Source organism: Tiliqua scincoides, chromosome 10, assembly GCF_035046505.1.
Source record: "Tiliqua scincoides isolate rTilSci1 chromosome 10, rTilSci1.hap2, whole genome shotgun sequence".
NCBI lineage: Eukaryota > Metazoa > Chordata > Lepidosauria > Squamata > Scincidae > Tiliqua > Tiliqua scincoides.
In genome coordinates, this window is record NC_089830.1 from 6,525,990 (window position 1) to 6,539,980 (window position 13,991).

The 13,991-nt window shown below is 46.3% G+C and overlaps 1 protein-coding gene across 1 annotated transcript in view; it reads left to right on the forward strand.

The window, feature by feature from the left end:
• The first annotated feature begins 6,105 nt into the window (after nucleotides 1–6,105).
• Nucleotides 6,106–13,991, forward strand: part of MACF1 (microtubule actin crosslinking factor 1) — a 270,575-nt gene continuing 262,689 nt past the window's right edge. The window contains exons 1-4 of the mRNA XM_066638188.1: nucleotides 6,106–6,329; nucleotides 11,670–11,731; nucleotides 12,215–12,304; nucleotides 13,455–13,550. Coding sequence (XP_066494285.1) covers nucleotides 6,200–6,329; nucleotides 11,670–11,731; nucleotides 12,215–12,304; nucleotides 13,455–13,550 — 378 coding nt within the window. The 5' untranslated portion in view covers nucleotides 6,106–6,199. The remainder of the gene's footprint in view (nucleotides 6,330–11,669; nucleotides 11,732–12,214; nucleotides 12,305–13,454; nucleotides 13,551–13,991) is intronic.

The following is a 13,991-nucleotide window of genomic DNA, read 5'->3' on the forward strand; positions in this document are numbered from 1 at the left end:
CTGGACCAAGCGCAAGAGGGAGGAAGGTACTGTTCTTTGTGTAGCAGAAGTTACCGATTGTGTGCCTGCATTCTTTTGCCTGCCCTTGCTTAGAGTGGTCGTCCATGGTCTGTGTGATAGTTACGAAGTCAGGAACAGCCCAGAAGTGTGATTGCGTTGGTAGTGTTTATGATGGAAAATGCCGGGGGACTACTTAGCTGTGCAAGCAGAAGACAAATTTCAGAGCCTACTTTTTTACTGGCAAGGGCACCCAACCGAGGAACTCTGGGAATTGTAGTTCCTTCAGAGGGGTGGAAAAAGTTCTTGGCACTCTCATGAACTAACAGTTCCTAAATTGTGGCCATGACTAGTGTCTTGGGCTAGTGCCAGCGCTAGATGGGGTTGAAACTATTTGTTTTACAAAAAGTCGTCATGATGTTGGTGGTCATCACTAAATGAAATAAAATACTGCAATGCTCTAGTCTAGGCCAATGTTTCTCAGTGTTTGTCCCCCACCATATCACTTATTGGCCAGCTCAACCTCCTACCGCTGCTGGTCATGTTGCACTGCTGATCTTGCTGCCAGGCAGCGGGGGGCTGGGGGGTCATACCAGTGGTATGAGTACCACCAGTTGAGGAAACTGCTCTCCATTGCATTTACTCTTCCTTCTTGAATCAAGGGAGTGGCTGGAGGAGGTGGGTACCACTGCCAGTCCTCTACCTAAGGCTTCAGGTGGTCTCCTGGACAGGCCAGTCTTGGAAGAGCATTGTTGGAGTATATTTGCTGCTTTCTCTCATTTCCGACCCACTTACTTTAGACTGAGAATGTTCTTATTCATGTATGTCAGTGGGGAAGTTCTGATGTACGTAGCCCTTTTCCAAGTTGCGCAAAGAAGGAAATGGATTATTAGCTGAGATCTGGCTTTTAAAACAAAGCAGTGAATAAGCGATGACCGTATAACGCTTGTCTTAAAAATTCTGGTTTTTAATTTGGTGATTTTTGTCAGTCAAAATGCAAACATTTCCAGAGCACAGTGATGTAAGCTATAAAATAATGTTTGAAAGACCTTTCTATGAATAGAGAATTAAAACAAAAAAAATTGCTTGGGGAAGCGTTGATGTGTGGCACGGAGAGAAGAGAGTCTATCTGTCTCTGTCTGTCTGTCTGTGATCGGGGTCCCCTCCCCTCTGTGGGGTCACCCAGTGAAACCGCTTGGCAGTTTGTTTAGGACAGATGGGAGAAAGTATTTCATATTATGTAATTAATTTATGGAAATCACTGCAACAAGTTGGTGTGCTGATTGATGGACTTGGTCGGCTTTAAAAGGGGCTAGCCCAATTCATGAGTACTGAGTACATGCATCCTGAGTACACTTCTGTACTGCAGCGAGTCATGGACTCTTCGCTCACAACAGGAGAGGAAACTGAACGCTTTCCACATGCACTGCCTCCGACGCATCCTCGGCATCACCTGGCAGGACAAAGTTCCAAACAACACAGTCCTGGAACGAGCTGGAATCCCTAGCATGTATGCACTGCTGAAACAGAGATGCCTGCATTGGCTCGGTCATGTTGTGAGAATGGATGATGGCCGGATCCCAAAGGATCTCCTCTATGGAGAACTCGTGCAAGGAAAGCGCCCTACAGGTAGACCACAGCTGCGAAACAAGGACATCTGCAAGAGGGATCTGAAGGCCTTAGGAATGGACCTCAACAAGTGGGAAACCCTGGCCTCTGAGCAGCCCGCTTAGAGGCACGCTGTGCAGCATGGCCTTTCCCAGTCTGAAGAGACACTTGGCCAACAGTCTGAGGCAAAGAGGCAAGGAAGGAAGGCCCACAGCCAGGGAGACAGACCAGGGACAGACTGCACTTGCTCCCAGTGTGGAAGGGATTGTCACTCCCGAATCGGCCTTTTCAGCCACACTAGATGCTGTTCCAGAACCACCATTCAGAGCGCGATACGTCTTTTGAGACTGAAGGTTGCCAACAGGACAGGAGCCCAATTCATGGAGGACAAGTCTATCATAGGTGAATGGGACAGCCTTCCCCCCAGATTCAGAGAGAGAGTGTTCCTGGTGTAGAGGGGGCAACAGCAGGGCATGGCTCTTGCCTTTATGTAGACTTCCTAGAGGCATCGCTCTGGCTGCTAAGAGAAACCGGGTGCTGTTTGGGCTAGAATCTCAGCGGTGTCAAACTGTTTCATGCGGTAGGCCGGATAGCATTCATGGCTCCTGCTGAGTGACATTATTAAGCAGGAAGTGACATCATTAAGCAGATGATGACCAGAAGTAAGCACTTTGTTCTCAGTTAGGAACTTATTAGCTGCAAATGACACAAGAGAAAATATGGTAATCCTGATAATATTTTCAAGATATGGGAATACCCAATTATCCAGCAGGCCGCCCTTTCAGCAGTGCTGCTTCTTCCAAGGCCTCACTTTGCAGCTCAGCAGTTGAGAGCAGGTGATGGTGGTGCTGGGAGAGCCCAGTTATTACAAGGGCTAGGCACAAAGTTCCCAGGGGCCATTTTCGGCCCATGGGCCTTATGTTTGACACCCCTGGGCTAGATGGTCTGATTCAGTAGAGCACATACCTGCTTCTGGATCCTCAGCCTCGAGGCTGATTGTGCTCGGACGAATCCACCTGCTGTTTGAGGATGCTGCTACGTTCACCTTAAGGCTATGAACAACCATCCTCTTTGGTGGCCAGCTCCTTTGAGAATCTCTCAGTGACAGCTGGGACCAGGAGAGAGGCTAGGCAGGAGGACGTAATCCAGTGTCTAGTGACGCAAAGATCCTAGCTGGAGAACTTGTCCAGGGAAACGGATACTGTGAATGTGGGAAGTCTGGGAACATGGACTGAGAAGCCTCTGCAAGTCACTACTTGTAAAATTGTGTTCCCTACAGAGTCATTGATGACTAACTGGAAGGATCATGGGCACGGCTAGGGCAGCAGCTGGCAAGAGTGCAAAGACCCAGTGGCTTTGCTAGGAAAAACCAGGTGACTGTTGAGTGACTTTGCATTTTAAGTGTAGCTCATTGCCTACTGTCCCTTAATTGTAGAGGGCTGGACATGAACCAAATTAAGCAAGTGCTGATCAGAGAATTTCTGAGTTAGGGTTTCAAGGGGCTGGAGGTACCTAGAGAGGATAATTGCATGACTTTTGGAAGGGCGAGAAAAACTTTAAATCACTGTGCATTTGAATTCAAGCAGCTATTTAACTGCATTGAGCAAACAACTGATAGAAGAATAACCAAGAATGTCCTGCCCCCCCTTCAATGACACAGTTGGTTACACAAATATCGGTAGAGGGAAAAGCAAGAATGTCATGTTTTTAGAGATCTGGACTGTGAAGCAATAGCTTTCCAAGCATACAATTGATGAGTCACTTCAGATAAAGGGGAGAGCTTCAGTTCTGCTGCCTCTTGTGGCCTCTTGGTTCAGTTACTCTGCTCCTAGCTTGGTGGCATGGAAGAAATAGTTTTTGAGGCTGGTTCACAGATAGTTAGGGCGTCACAGGTTGACTGTGATTCACTAAAATGGAGTGATGGGAGAGTTAGAACAGACAAAAGAAATGCTTTACCCAGCATATAATAATTAACCTGTGAAACTCATTGTCATAGGATGTGGTGGTGGCATCTAGCCTAGGTGCCTTTAAAAGGGGATTGGATAGATGGATGGAGGAAAAGTCTGCCACAGATTACAAGCCGTGGCAGGTACCGTATACACATCCCCTGGTTTTAGAAATAGGCTACCTCTAATTGCCAGATGCAAGGGGGAGTGACAACAGGATGCAGGTGTCTTGTTGTCCCTAAAGCATCTGGTGGGCCACTGTGAGATAAAGAAGCTGGACATGATGGGCCTTTGGCCTGATCCAGCAGGGCTCTTCTTATGTTTAACAATGAGCTAACTTCAGCTTCTCATTTGTTTATGTATTCAAGACTTTGGAGGCTGAAGACATTTGGGGTCAGTAACTCCAAATGTGCAAGTCTACATTGTTAGGGTGAACCTGATCATCTTAGGGTGATCAGTTGTTCTTTATTGTCCAGTTTTAATCATTGTGTCTAGGTTTTGCTTGGTGCTGTTCTTATGGTTTTATTGTGGTTTTTTGTATGGTTTTTACATGCTCCTGTATTTTTTTAATTCTTTTGTATCGTACTTTTATGTTTTTTTTATTATTGTTGTACTGTATACTGTTTTGAGCTCTGCAAAACGTGGTATATAAATCTTTTTAAATTAGTAAAATATTTTCCAATTGGTCCTTTACTCTCTAGAATCAATTGGTAACCTAGAACCTGGTGGGCATCCTTTGTCATGGTTCTTGAAGCCACAAGAGCCAGGATGCAGGTTCAGAAAGCAGGTTTGGTTCCCCTTGTGCTGCTCGGATGTGATACCCTGAACTACTGGCTACATCTCTGGCAAACTGAGACTTTGGGGGTGGTTCCAGAATGCATTGCTGAGTTTGTATTCCCATCCATTTTCAAATTGCTTGGGTTTCCTTTCCGCTTACACGGCCCGGTACTTTGCGGAGTCCGTCCGGCTGCCCTAATCCTCCCTTCTGTCCCCCTCCTTCCTACTGGAGGCCGGCCCAGGTCACTGACAATAGCAGCTTTGCTGTTGCCTCTGGCCCTGATCTTCGTCTGGCAACGGTTGATTGGCTATCTTCTGGCTGGGTGAGGGGGAATGTGGGTGAGGACGGGTAGTGGAAAACCAGCCAGAGAGACTGCCGCTGAGAGTCGAGGAGACCATGGTAACAGGTTGCTTATCGGAAGGGCTCTTTGGAAAAAGATTAGCCAGTCGGAGATAAGCTGGCAAGGCCCTTAATGTTGCTGGTGAGAAGGAGCAAGGGACTTATTCTTAGCTCATGGGATAGTGGCATTGGTTGGGGGAAGGGCTAATCTAATTAGCATCCAAGAACCACTGTGGAGGAATAAGCCTGGGCAAGAGACTCTTCGGGATGTCAAAAGAGTATCCAAGAGAATTCTCTCTAGAGCTTTCTAGTGGACACTTCTGCAGTGGAGCAAACTAGAATCCACTGTGTTGTGAAGCTATGGTTTCTGTTGAGGTGCTAAAGCACTGTGCTTGGTTTGCTGGAGGTGGGGAGCACACAAGACGAGGAGGGCGATAAAGCAGATTTGCTTATCTCTGCGGTGGAAATTCCAGTGGCTGTCCTCCCCAAAACAGGAGAGCCTTCTGCAGGACTAGATGCATTTGCAAAGCTGAGCTCTGGAACTTTTGTAGGGCCTCTTTCAGTTCCAGGAGATGATTTGTGAAGATGCTGCAGGCCCAGCTAGCTTGAATGCAGAGAGAAAAGAACACTGCATTGTTCTCCTTCAGCTTTTGTCTCTACGACGACTGTCACAGTTGGCACCAGAGCCGGGAAGCAAGGCTGGAAGGAGGGGATGGTCAGCCTGAAGTGAGCTGCTGAGTTTTCTGGGAAAACAGTGCAAGCTTCTCACTGCCTGGAGATGGCAACTTGGTAGACTTCTGGGAGGACGTTAGGAGACTTGGAAGAAGAAGCTGAAAAACTGGAAAATTGCCCTTCTATTCCAGATCCCTGAGCGATTATGAGCTGTCTCAGTGTGGCCTGGATTTGTGCTCTTTGTGGAATATTGTTCACCTGTGAAGGTCCTGGAGAAAGAAGTTCTCTTCCTTTACATGGAGAGTGCAGTTGTGCTCCCTAAATCAGTGAATACTTCATGTACATTTTAAAGCCACTTGGGTGTTCCTGTGGAAAGGAGGCTGTGCACTCAAGATACTGGATTGGCTGGGTGAAGTCTGTTGTGCGTGAAGCAGAGCCTTTCTAGGATCCTTGCACTGCTGTGACTTGTCCATGTGGACTTAGGCCTGCTGGTTGCGCTGGAATCTGCTTTACGTCGCTGTCTGCCGGAACTGATGGTGGTGTTGCTTTCTTGAAAGCATTTTGTTTTGCACCACAAAATGACCCTCCCCCTTTGCTTGTGGGTCAGAAAACCACGGAGCTGACTTGTGGGACAGAAAACCACGGAGCTCCCCTCAGAATCACTACTGACAGCCACTGTAGTTTGTGGGCCCTTTCTGGAGTGATGCTCTGAAATCAAGAGCGCATGCGCTCTCTCTCTTTCTCTCTCTATCTCAGAGAGTAGGAAGTTGTGGGAGGAGTCGTGCTGGGGAAACTGGTGGTGACTGCATGGGTCTGGGAGAACACGTTGAAGATAGCGTCCCGCAAGGGAAACAGGAAGATGGAAGGCTTTTTGTTGCAGACCAAGGACTTAAAGCTGCCGCTGCTGGGGTCCGAGAGTGCCATTTGGCAGTTTTACAGAGAGGAGAGGAAGCTGAATGCCCACCTTGTGTGCCAGATGTGTTGCATTGGTTAGTATGGCCCTGCCTATTTCTCCTTTTTGGGGTGCAGGGAGAGAAGTGGAGAGACTTGCAGCCTGCGTCAAAGTCTTATTTCTTAAGAGCGAGTCCCACTGAATCTGCTTACTGGTGGAAGTGAAGTCCGAAACTTTTCTCCTCTTCTCTGCCTTGCAAATGGGACACATGCATTGCTTCACCCTTTTCTGCTTGACAGACTTGAGTGTAGGAAGAGAGCAGTGGGGATCCCGACAAGGGTTCCGGTAAAGGTGATTTTTGATACTCGTGCAGCCGAGGGGGACAGATTTGGGAGGGCATGATTGTTGTCTCTGGATGCCCTAAAATGTCTCTCAACCCAGACTGGAACAGAGGTGGCTCCAATAAGGGGTGTGTCAAGGCAGCTGCTTTTGGGCACTAGAATGGGAGCTGGTCAGAATGGCTTTAAAACTGGGGCACAGTCTCATCTTTTGCACGTGCCATTCAAACGAACACTTGGTGCACATGTCTGGTTCATTTCGGTGGGGTGAGACAAGGGGACAACCTGGAGGGGCTGGGCTCCTTCTTAATGGAGAGGAGAGGGTGGGTGTCCTGCAGTTTTGGATTTTCTGCCCCGGCCCCAGCATATCTGGGCTTAGAATGGATGTTTTGTTGTGTCATCACCAGGCAGTCATACGGACTACAGTCCGATATGGGACTTGGGTCTGATTTGTTGCTTTCTCCGTGTTTTCAGTTGGTGGGTATGAAAGACTTTCCCTGTCTGCTGGAGTGTTCGGGTGGCCATTGCTAGAAACTGGGGGAGGGTCTGTAGAGCCAGCCCAAGACCTGAATGCTGCCTCTAGTGCTCAGTGGTGGGTCTGTTGCTGCTCCTCTTCCTCCTGCTTCCTGGATTTGAAAAGAAAGCGGGGAAGGAACAAGAAGTGTGGAGGAGAGGAGAGCGATGGGCTGGAACTTCTCTGACACTCTTGTGCACCTCTCCGCTCTTTCCCACACTTCTAATTTCATTCTCCTCATTTCAAACCTATAGAGCAGGAGGAGGAAAGTGGTGGAGGTGGGCAGGTGGAAGCAGGTATTCCCCCGCCACACCAGTCCCCAAGACAGCTGCCTCAGTTAGCCTTATGGATGGGCCAGCCTTGCCTTGGAAACATCCAGCCCAGCTGCGCAGACTGCATTACTGTGGTAGACATCTACGCCTGCTCCCTGCATGTTGCCTGCCAGAGGTGTCTCTTCGGTTTGCTTCCTGTATTTGGGTTTGCCAAAACAGTGTGGCTCTGACTGGGTTGAGCTCCATTGTGGTGAGCCGTTTGGGAGCAGTGAGATTAGGAAAGATTTTTAACCACCTCCCTGCAAGCCCCTGAGGACGGGGCTTGTTGGGATTGCAGCCCTGATTAAAGGAGCAGGAGGCAGCCTGGCACATCTTCAGTCAAAAATTGTACCAGCATTTTATGGCTCTATTCTCATCATGGGGAATATTATGGGAAGGGTTTTGAAAAGGCTGTCCATAATAAACAGTACTTTGTTCCCCAGAGAGCAACTGCGAGTGGTGGGGTGGGGAGGAGACGTCAGGACTTGTTACTTTTTAATCTGCAGATGCTTGGCCATCCCTGCAAGCACCCACTAAGAAAATACCTCTGTTGATAGTTTAATCAGAGCTTCCTAGGGGGAGAGACCTTGAGCAGCTACTGAATACAAAGGCTGTCCCATGCCAATTGCAGTGGATTGTGTTCCTCCTGTTCTGTTGCTGTCCCTGGGTGCTGATTACGCAAGATGCTAAAGGTCGAAGTGGAATGAGTTTGCACTGGAGAGGGAACTACATGATTTGGTTTTGCTCAGGGATGTGCAGAGTGATTGTCTATGTAGTGGCATTCATGTGCATTGAGCTTTTCGTAGCGGCACAAGCAGATGAAAAGCTAGATCCCTGCCCCAAGGAGCTTGCAATTTAAAATGTTGAGAGCAGGGGAGAGGAGAAAAAGAAGGCAAGGGGAAGGCATGGGAGTCAAAGAATTTATCTGCAATGTAGATATTGGTACAGACTCTGAGTGGATGGTATACTTCTAACATAAAACTGGAATTCAGTATGTGAATCCCAGCTAGTGCTCATTTAGATAGAACGGGGGTCTCCAAACCCTGACCCAGGGGCCAGATGTGGCCCACGGAGAGCCTCTGTCTGGCCCATGGCCAGCCTCTGATCCCCTGAGAGCCTGTGGCCCAGTTGACCAAACTCAACCAGAGTTTTGCTTGTGGGGTGGGGGAATGGCGGTCTATTTAACTGTGTGCTTTATTTCTTGGCCTGTGTTGGTGCTTGGAGAAATCCTGGATGTTTGAGCCCATTCATTCATTCATTCATTCATTCATTCATTCATTCATCTCAGTTCCATCTCTAATGTATTTAAATTTAATATTTAATTTTTTTTTCCGGCCCTTGACACTGTGCCAGATATTTGATGCGGCCCTTCGTCCAAAAAGTTTAGACACACCTGAGTTAGAACACTAGTATCCAGGACTAACCCATCTATGAGATGGATGCCTGAAGTGTTGCCAGTGAACACACGTGTCCTCTACTTGTCCACTCCATCACTTTTCCTCCTCTCTGGATTTTAAAAACAGAGAAGGGAATGGAAAAGGAAGGGTGCAAGGAAGGGGAGTCGTTCTAGCCCACCTCTCTCTTATCCTCACTTCCTCTTCCACTCTATTCCCATCCTCATTTTCAAATCCAAGGAGTAGGAGGGGGAGCAATATGAGCTGGCTGCCATTGGGTAACGGAGGGGGCAGCATTGTTTCATATTACCACAGGGGGCCCTGGGGGATCTTGGGCCAGCCTCATTTAGTATCATGCCCTTTGACTCTGAGACTACCTTGTGAAGTGTGGGAAGGAGAGGGTTCTTAATCTCATGTCATGCATCTTCCCAACCCAAATCCCTCTCACCCTCACCCTAACGTGTTAGGGACTGAAGCAGACAAATTTCCTCCCCTTGCCCACCCGTGACCCCATCAGGTACTATGATTATGCTACTTGTGTGTGTGTGGGATGCATAGAATGAGAAGAGGTTCCTCTGCTGAATGGGAGCAGAAACAGAAATAGGCTGATAAAGCACAAGCGATTTCATATATGATTATTTAGGCTTGATTGCAATGGTGAATGAAACTAGGGGATTAAGTCCAGAAGTTCCCAGCAAATGTGGATTTTGAGGAGGAGGTTAAAAAAATTAAGAGAGATGGCATCGGAAGCTTGCTGAGATATGGTTCCAGGATTACATTCATTTTTTTAAGATTGTGAGCCCTTTTGGGACAGGGAACCATTCGTTATTTGATTTTTCTCTGTAACCACTTTGTGTACTTTGCGTTGAAAAGCGGTATATAAATACTGTTGTTAATAATAATAATAATAATAATAATAATAATACAAGGGGTAGCAAGGGAAAAGGGTCCCCATTTGTTGCAATATTATATTTTAGACTTGATGCTACCGTGGTATGTGACTACATTTGGGGAAATATTACTGACCTGTACGTTTAACAAGCTGCTATGTATATTATTTTAACAGTGATAGTAAATGGGACTTACTCCTGGTAAGCGTGGGAAGGATTGTAGCCCTAGGATTGTTAAAAATGTTCCTGCTTGATGATGTCACTTCTGATCATGACATCACTTCCAGTGGGTCCTGGCAGATTCTCATTCTAAAAAGAGGGTCCCGGCATTAAATATGTGAGAACCACTAAGCTAATATATTTCTGTGTATCTGGGGAGCCTCCTAAGTTTACAGATACCATTGTCTGTATTTTGGGGTTCTGGATCAATTGGTGTGGGATCACCTGACTTTGATGTTAAGGGGGGATGACGATGGTCAGTGTGACAATTGTGATGTTTTCTTCATTGTTTTGTGTTGTGTATGTTCTGACAGACAAATGTAGTTAGTAATTTGGAGGAAGCTGGATATTCAAAACTGGATATTCTTCCTAGTGGACATTAGTAATTTTTTTTTCATTTTTACACACACACACACACACACACACACACACACACACACCCCTGTGTAAGAATGAATATGTATGTTTATCGAAAATAAACATATGACAGCCAGTAGCGCATAGCAACTGGCCTTTTAAACATTCATGTATTAAACTCCTCTAGTTTTCCTCCCATTTACCTATTGAAATAATGGAATGCCCTGGGGAAAACCCAATTAAAATATCTAGTCCTTTTGGTTCTGATCTTTTTTCCCAGTCGAATTCTGAATAAATTCCCTTTCATAGTCTAGGGCAGCCATTTTCAACCACTGTGCCGTGGCACACTGGTGTGCCACGAGTGGTCCACAGGTGTGCCATAGGAATTTGGGAGAAGGTCATTTATTAGTAGGGACAATGGGGGATGTGAGCCCCCCACTGGCAGCATGGTGTTCCTTGTCAATTGCCAAAAATCTGATGGTGTGCCTTGACAATTTTCGTGCCTTGTCAGTGTGCCACCAGATGAAAATGATTGAAAATTGCTGATCTAGGGCATTAAAAACTTTTCTATAATGAGGTGCTGCTCTCACTCAGGGTGGGGAAGGAATATTGTACCAGCACAAACTGGCTAGTGTTCTTGGAGTGAGGGTGTGCCTTGTGATGTGATACGTTGTGGCTTGCTTGCTTCATTTGCCGGGAGCTATTTACAAGGCAATGGCTTGCTTGCAAGGCAATGTCCACTCTTCACCCATGGGACATTGTGCTCTAGATTGTTCTGGGGTGTGCAGATGGTCTTATCTTACACAATTGGAGGTTGTGGACTGGAAGGTCTGTAACTCTCTTCCATTTGATTGTGTGTTCTTTTGCTGAGATGTGGGAAAGGAGGGAATCCAAGTTTTGGTGGGAAGGCAAAGCTTTTTGCCCTGGAGAATCGATGAATACCTGGTCAAGATCAGCTGGGAGCAGAGCCCTTTACACTCTGGTGTTGGTGCAGTCAAAATGCTGCACTGGTGTCCACTGCTGTTAGGAAAACATGATGCTCCCTAGGTGTCCTTGGACTGAGCTGGAAGGCTCAAAATAAATGTTAAATCCCTAAAATCCAATGAACCAAAATATAGTGAAAGAATAAGCTGTTAATTACCTGTATTGTTTAAGACTCCAGGTGGGCTCCTCCTTAACACAGCCGGGTGCAATAGTTTTATGTATCTGATAAAACCTGTGTGTTTGGGAAAGGCAGCAAAGGGTACGTGGTGAACTCTTTGGTGGACAGGGGAAGCTTTCTGGTCTCTCGCTTAGTAAGCTTGTGGGCCTGTCTCTTGTTTCTCCTGAGGACAAAGGCAGGTGGCTTCTAAAGCACTTTGTTTTCCAGGTGACTGAAATGCTAACCTTGATCTGTCTGTGCTTTTCTTAACAGATGAACGGGATCGGGTCCAGAAAAAGACTTTCACCAAATGGGTGAATAAGCACCTAATGAAGGTAAGGGTGGCCTGCTTCTTGATTATGGCTTGCTTGCAAACCAGGGCTATTTAAGCTTGCATATTTTTGGCCCCATAGTGTAATGTTCCATTTTGAAAAGTTTTGTGTATTCTGATGCTTGAATACCCTAGGAGCTGTTTTGTGTACAAGCACTAAAACCCTGGGATTTGTAGTATTCATTAAAATAAAAAGTTTTCATGTTTCTAGTCCTTATGACAGAAGGAAAAGGTTTTAAAATGTGAAATGAAACTTCTGGGGTAGGGCTCATTAGGATTTCCAGTAATTAGTGGATGCAGCCCCAGCACCTCCCATCACTCAGTTCTGCAACACATAGCACCATCATTCATGTGATCTTGGGGTGGACAAACCCACCCACCCACCGAGAACCAGGAGGTGCCTCTTCAGGTTGTCTGTTGTCCTGAAATGATCAGAAAATAACTCGAAGACTTTGCACAGATTTCTTCCTTTGCTTTTGTCCCACAGGTGCGCAAGCACATCAATGACCTCTACGAGGACTTGCGTGATGGCCACAATCTCATTTCCCTGCTGGAGGTCCTTTCAGGCGTCAAACTGGTGAGTTTCCAGTTGTGCTTAGTAGTTGAAGGAATTCTTCTTGTTGGGAGCGGATTGCCTTCCTTGTCCCAAACTCCTAATCAGGGAAATACTATTTAAGCTTTTGATCTGTTCATTGTTTTATTTTATTTCACCCACTTGTTTTGTAGCATTTATTTTTCCTTGTTTCTTTTAATTTGAAAGTTCCGGTGTCCTGGATCCCGTCAAAGTATAATGGTGTAGCAATCCTTTTGAGATGATATGTGTGGTAGGATTAGGTCATGCATCAGCCTTGATGGCTTGGTCTTGGGGTTCCATTATTGCCAGGAGTCAAAATTTCAGTAGGAACTAAACTATGGTTGATGAAGGGTGCCAGGCAGGGATTCACTACTGGCCAAAGAAAGGAACTTTGGGGAGACCAACCCAGGCCAACAAGAAAGCCTCTTGAATAGCATTAAGTCAGAACAGCTGATCCTGGCCCCTATGAAAGCTTCCAGACTGGGCTTACTCAGTGTCTGAGTGTTCCTCCAGATGGAGTGCAACTCTTACCCGCAACAGGTTCTAACTCCTACCCCAAATGGTGCTCTGTCTTTCCTGGAATAAGTTTCAAGGTAGGGCTGGTAAAGACCCTTGAGCCTGAAACCCTCAAGAGCTGCTTCCAGTAGACAATTCTGAGCTTGGGCTGGTGGTCTGAATTATTATAGAGCAACTTCTGATGCTCAGGTTCATATGTTGCACTGGGCAGAGTTGCATGAATGGAACTGAGGAGCCAATAGATGTGGGGCAGCATTCCTGGGACACTTTTTTCTGCTTTTTTTCCTGGAATGCGAACTAGTCATCCTACTTGCAGGCAGCTAGAGGTCTATTTAGGTTGCCTAGTAAAATATGTTGTGAAGGAACTGTTAACTGATTTGGAAAATAAAGGTGATGGGCTTCACTCAGAATTTTGTCCCTAGATGTAAGGGAGATGAGACAATTGTCCCTTCCAGTGAATGTTTGCAATGGAAACATCCAGCATGATTCATTCATTTTTGTTTTTGAGTGGAGGAGGGGGACACTGGTCTGTTGTGTTTCCCCCTTCTTCCTCCCATGCATTTTGTGTGTGTGGTATTTGCGTATGTATGTGCCATTTCTCCCATTTTTGTTGTTGTCTGTCTGCCGTGGTTGTTAGCAAAAGGAACCCTCAGGGCAGAAGATTCTTCGCCTGGTGACAGTGCCATCCTGGTGTCGCACAAGCAGCGAAGAGGAGGAGGAGGACAGTGACGCAGTAGGTCAATGCCCTCCTCGGAGCAGCGTTAACCACAACTAGCCCTGGGTGCGCGTTCAGATAATCCAGGTGGCACCTGAGATTTCAGGCTGACTCATGCTGGTGTGTCTGTTGACAGAACTACAAATAACAGCACTGATTTAATTTTGGAAACTTGTCCTCTGTCTGTCCACCTCTAAAGATAAAAAACCTCATGGCAGTTTACAGTGCAAGTTAAAAAATGAATGAGGAATCATCACAAAAAAATGTGTGGACGGTTACATACACTATATCTAGGGGTGTTTGTTTTTAACAATGACATAAAAACACAAAACACCGCATTTTGTATTTAAGATGTTTTCCAGAAATTAAAATAGGTTTCTTTTCCAGTTAGAAATAATACCTTGGTTGCATCTGCTGATCCTATATCACCTACCTAGCACACTTCTAAAATTAAGAAAA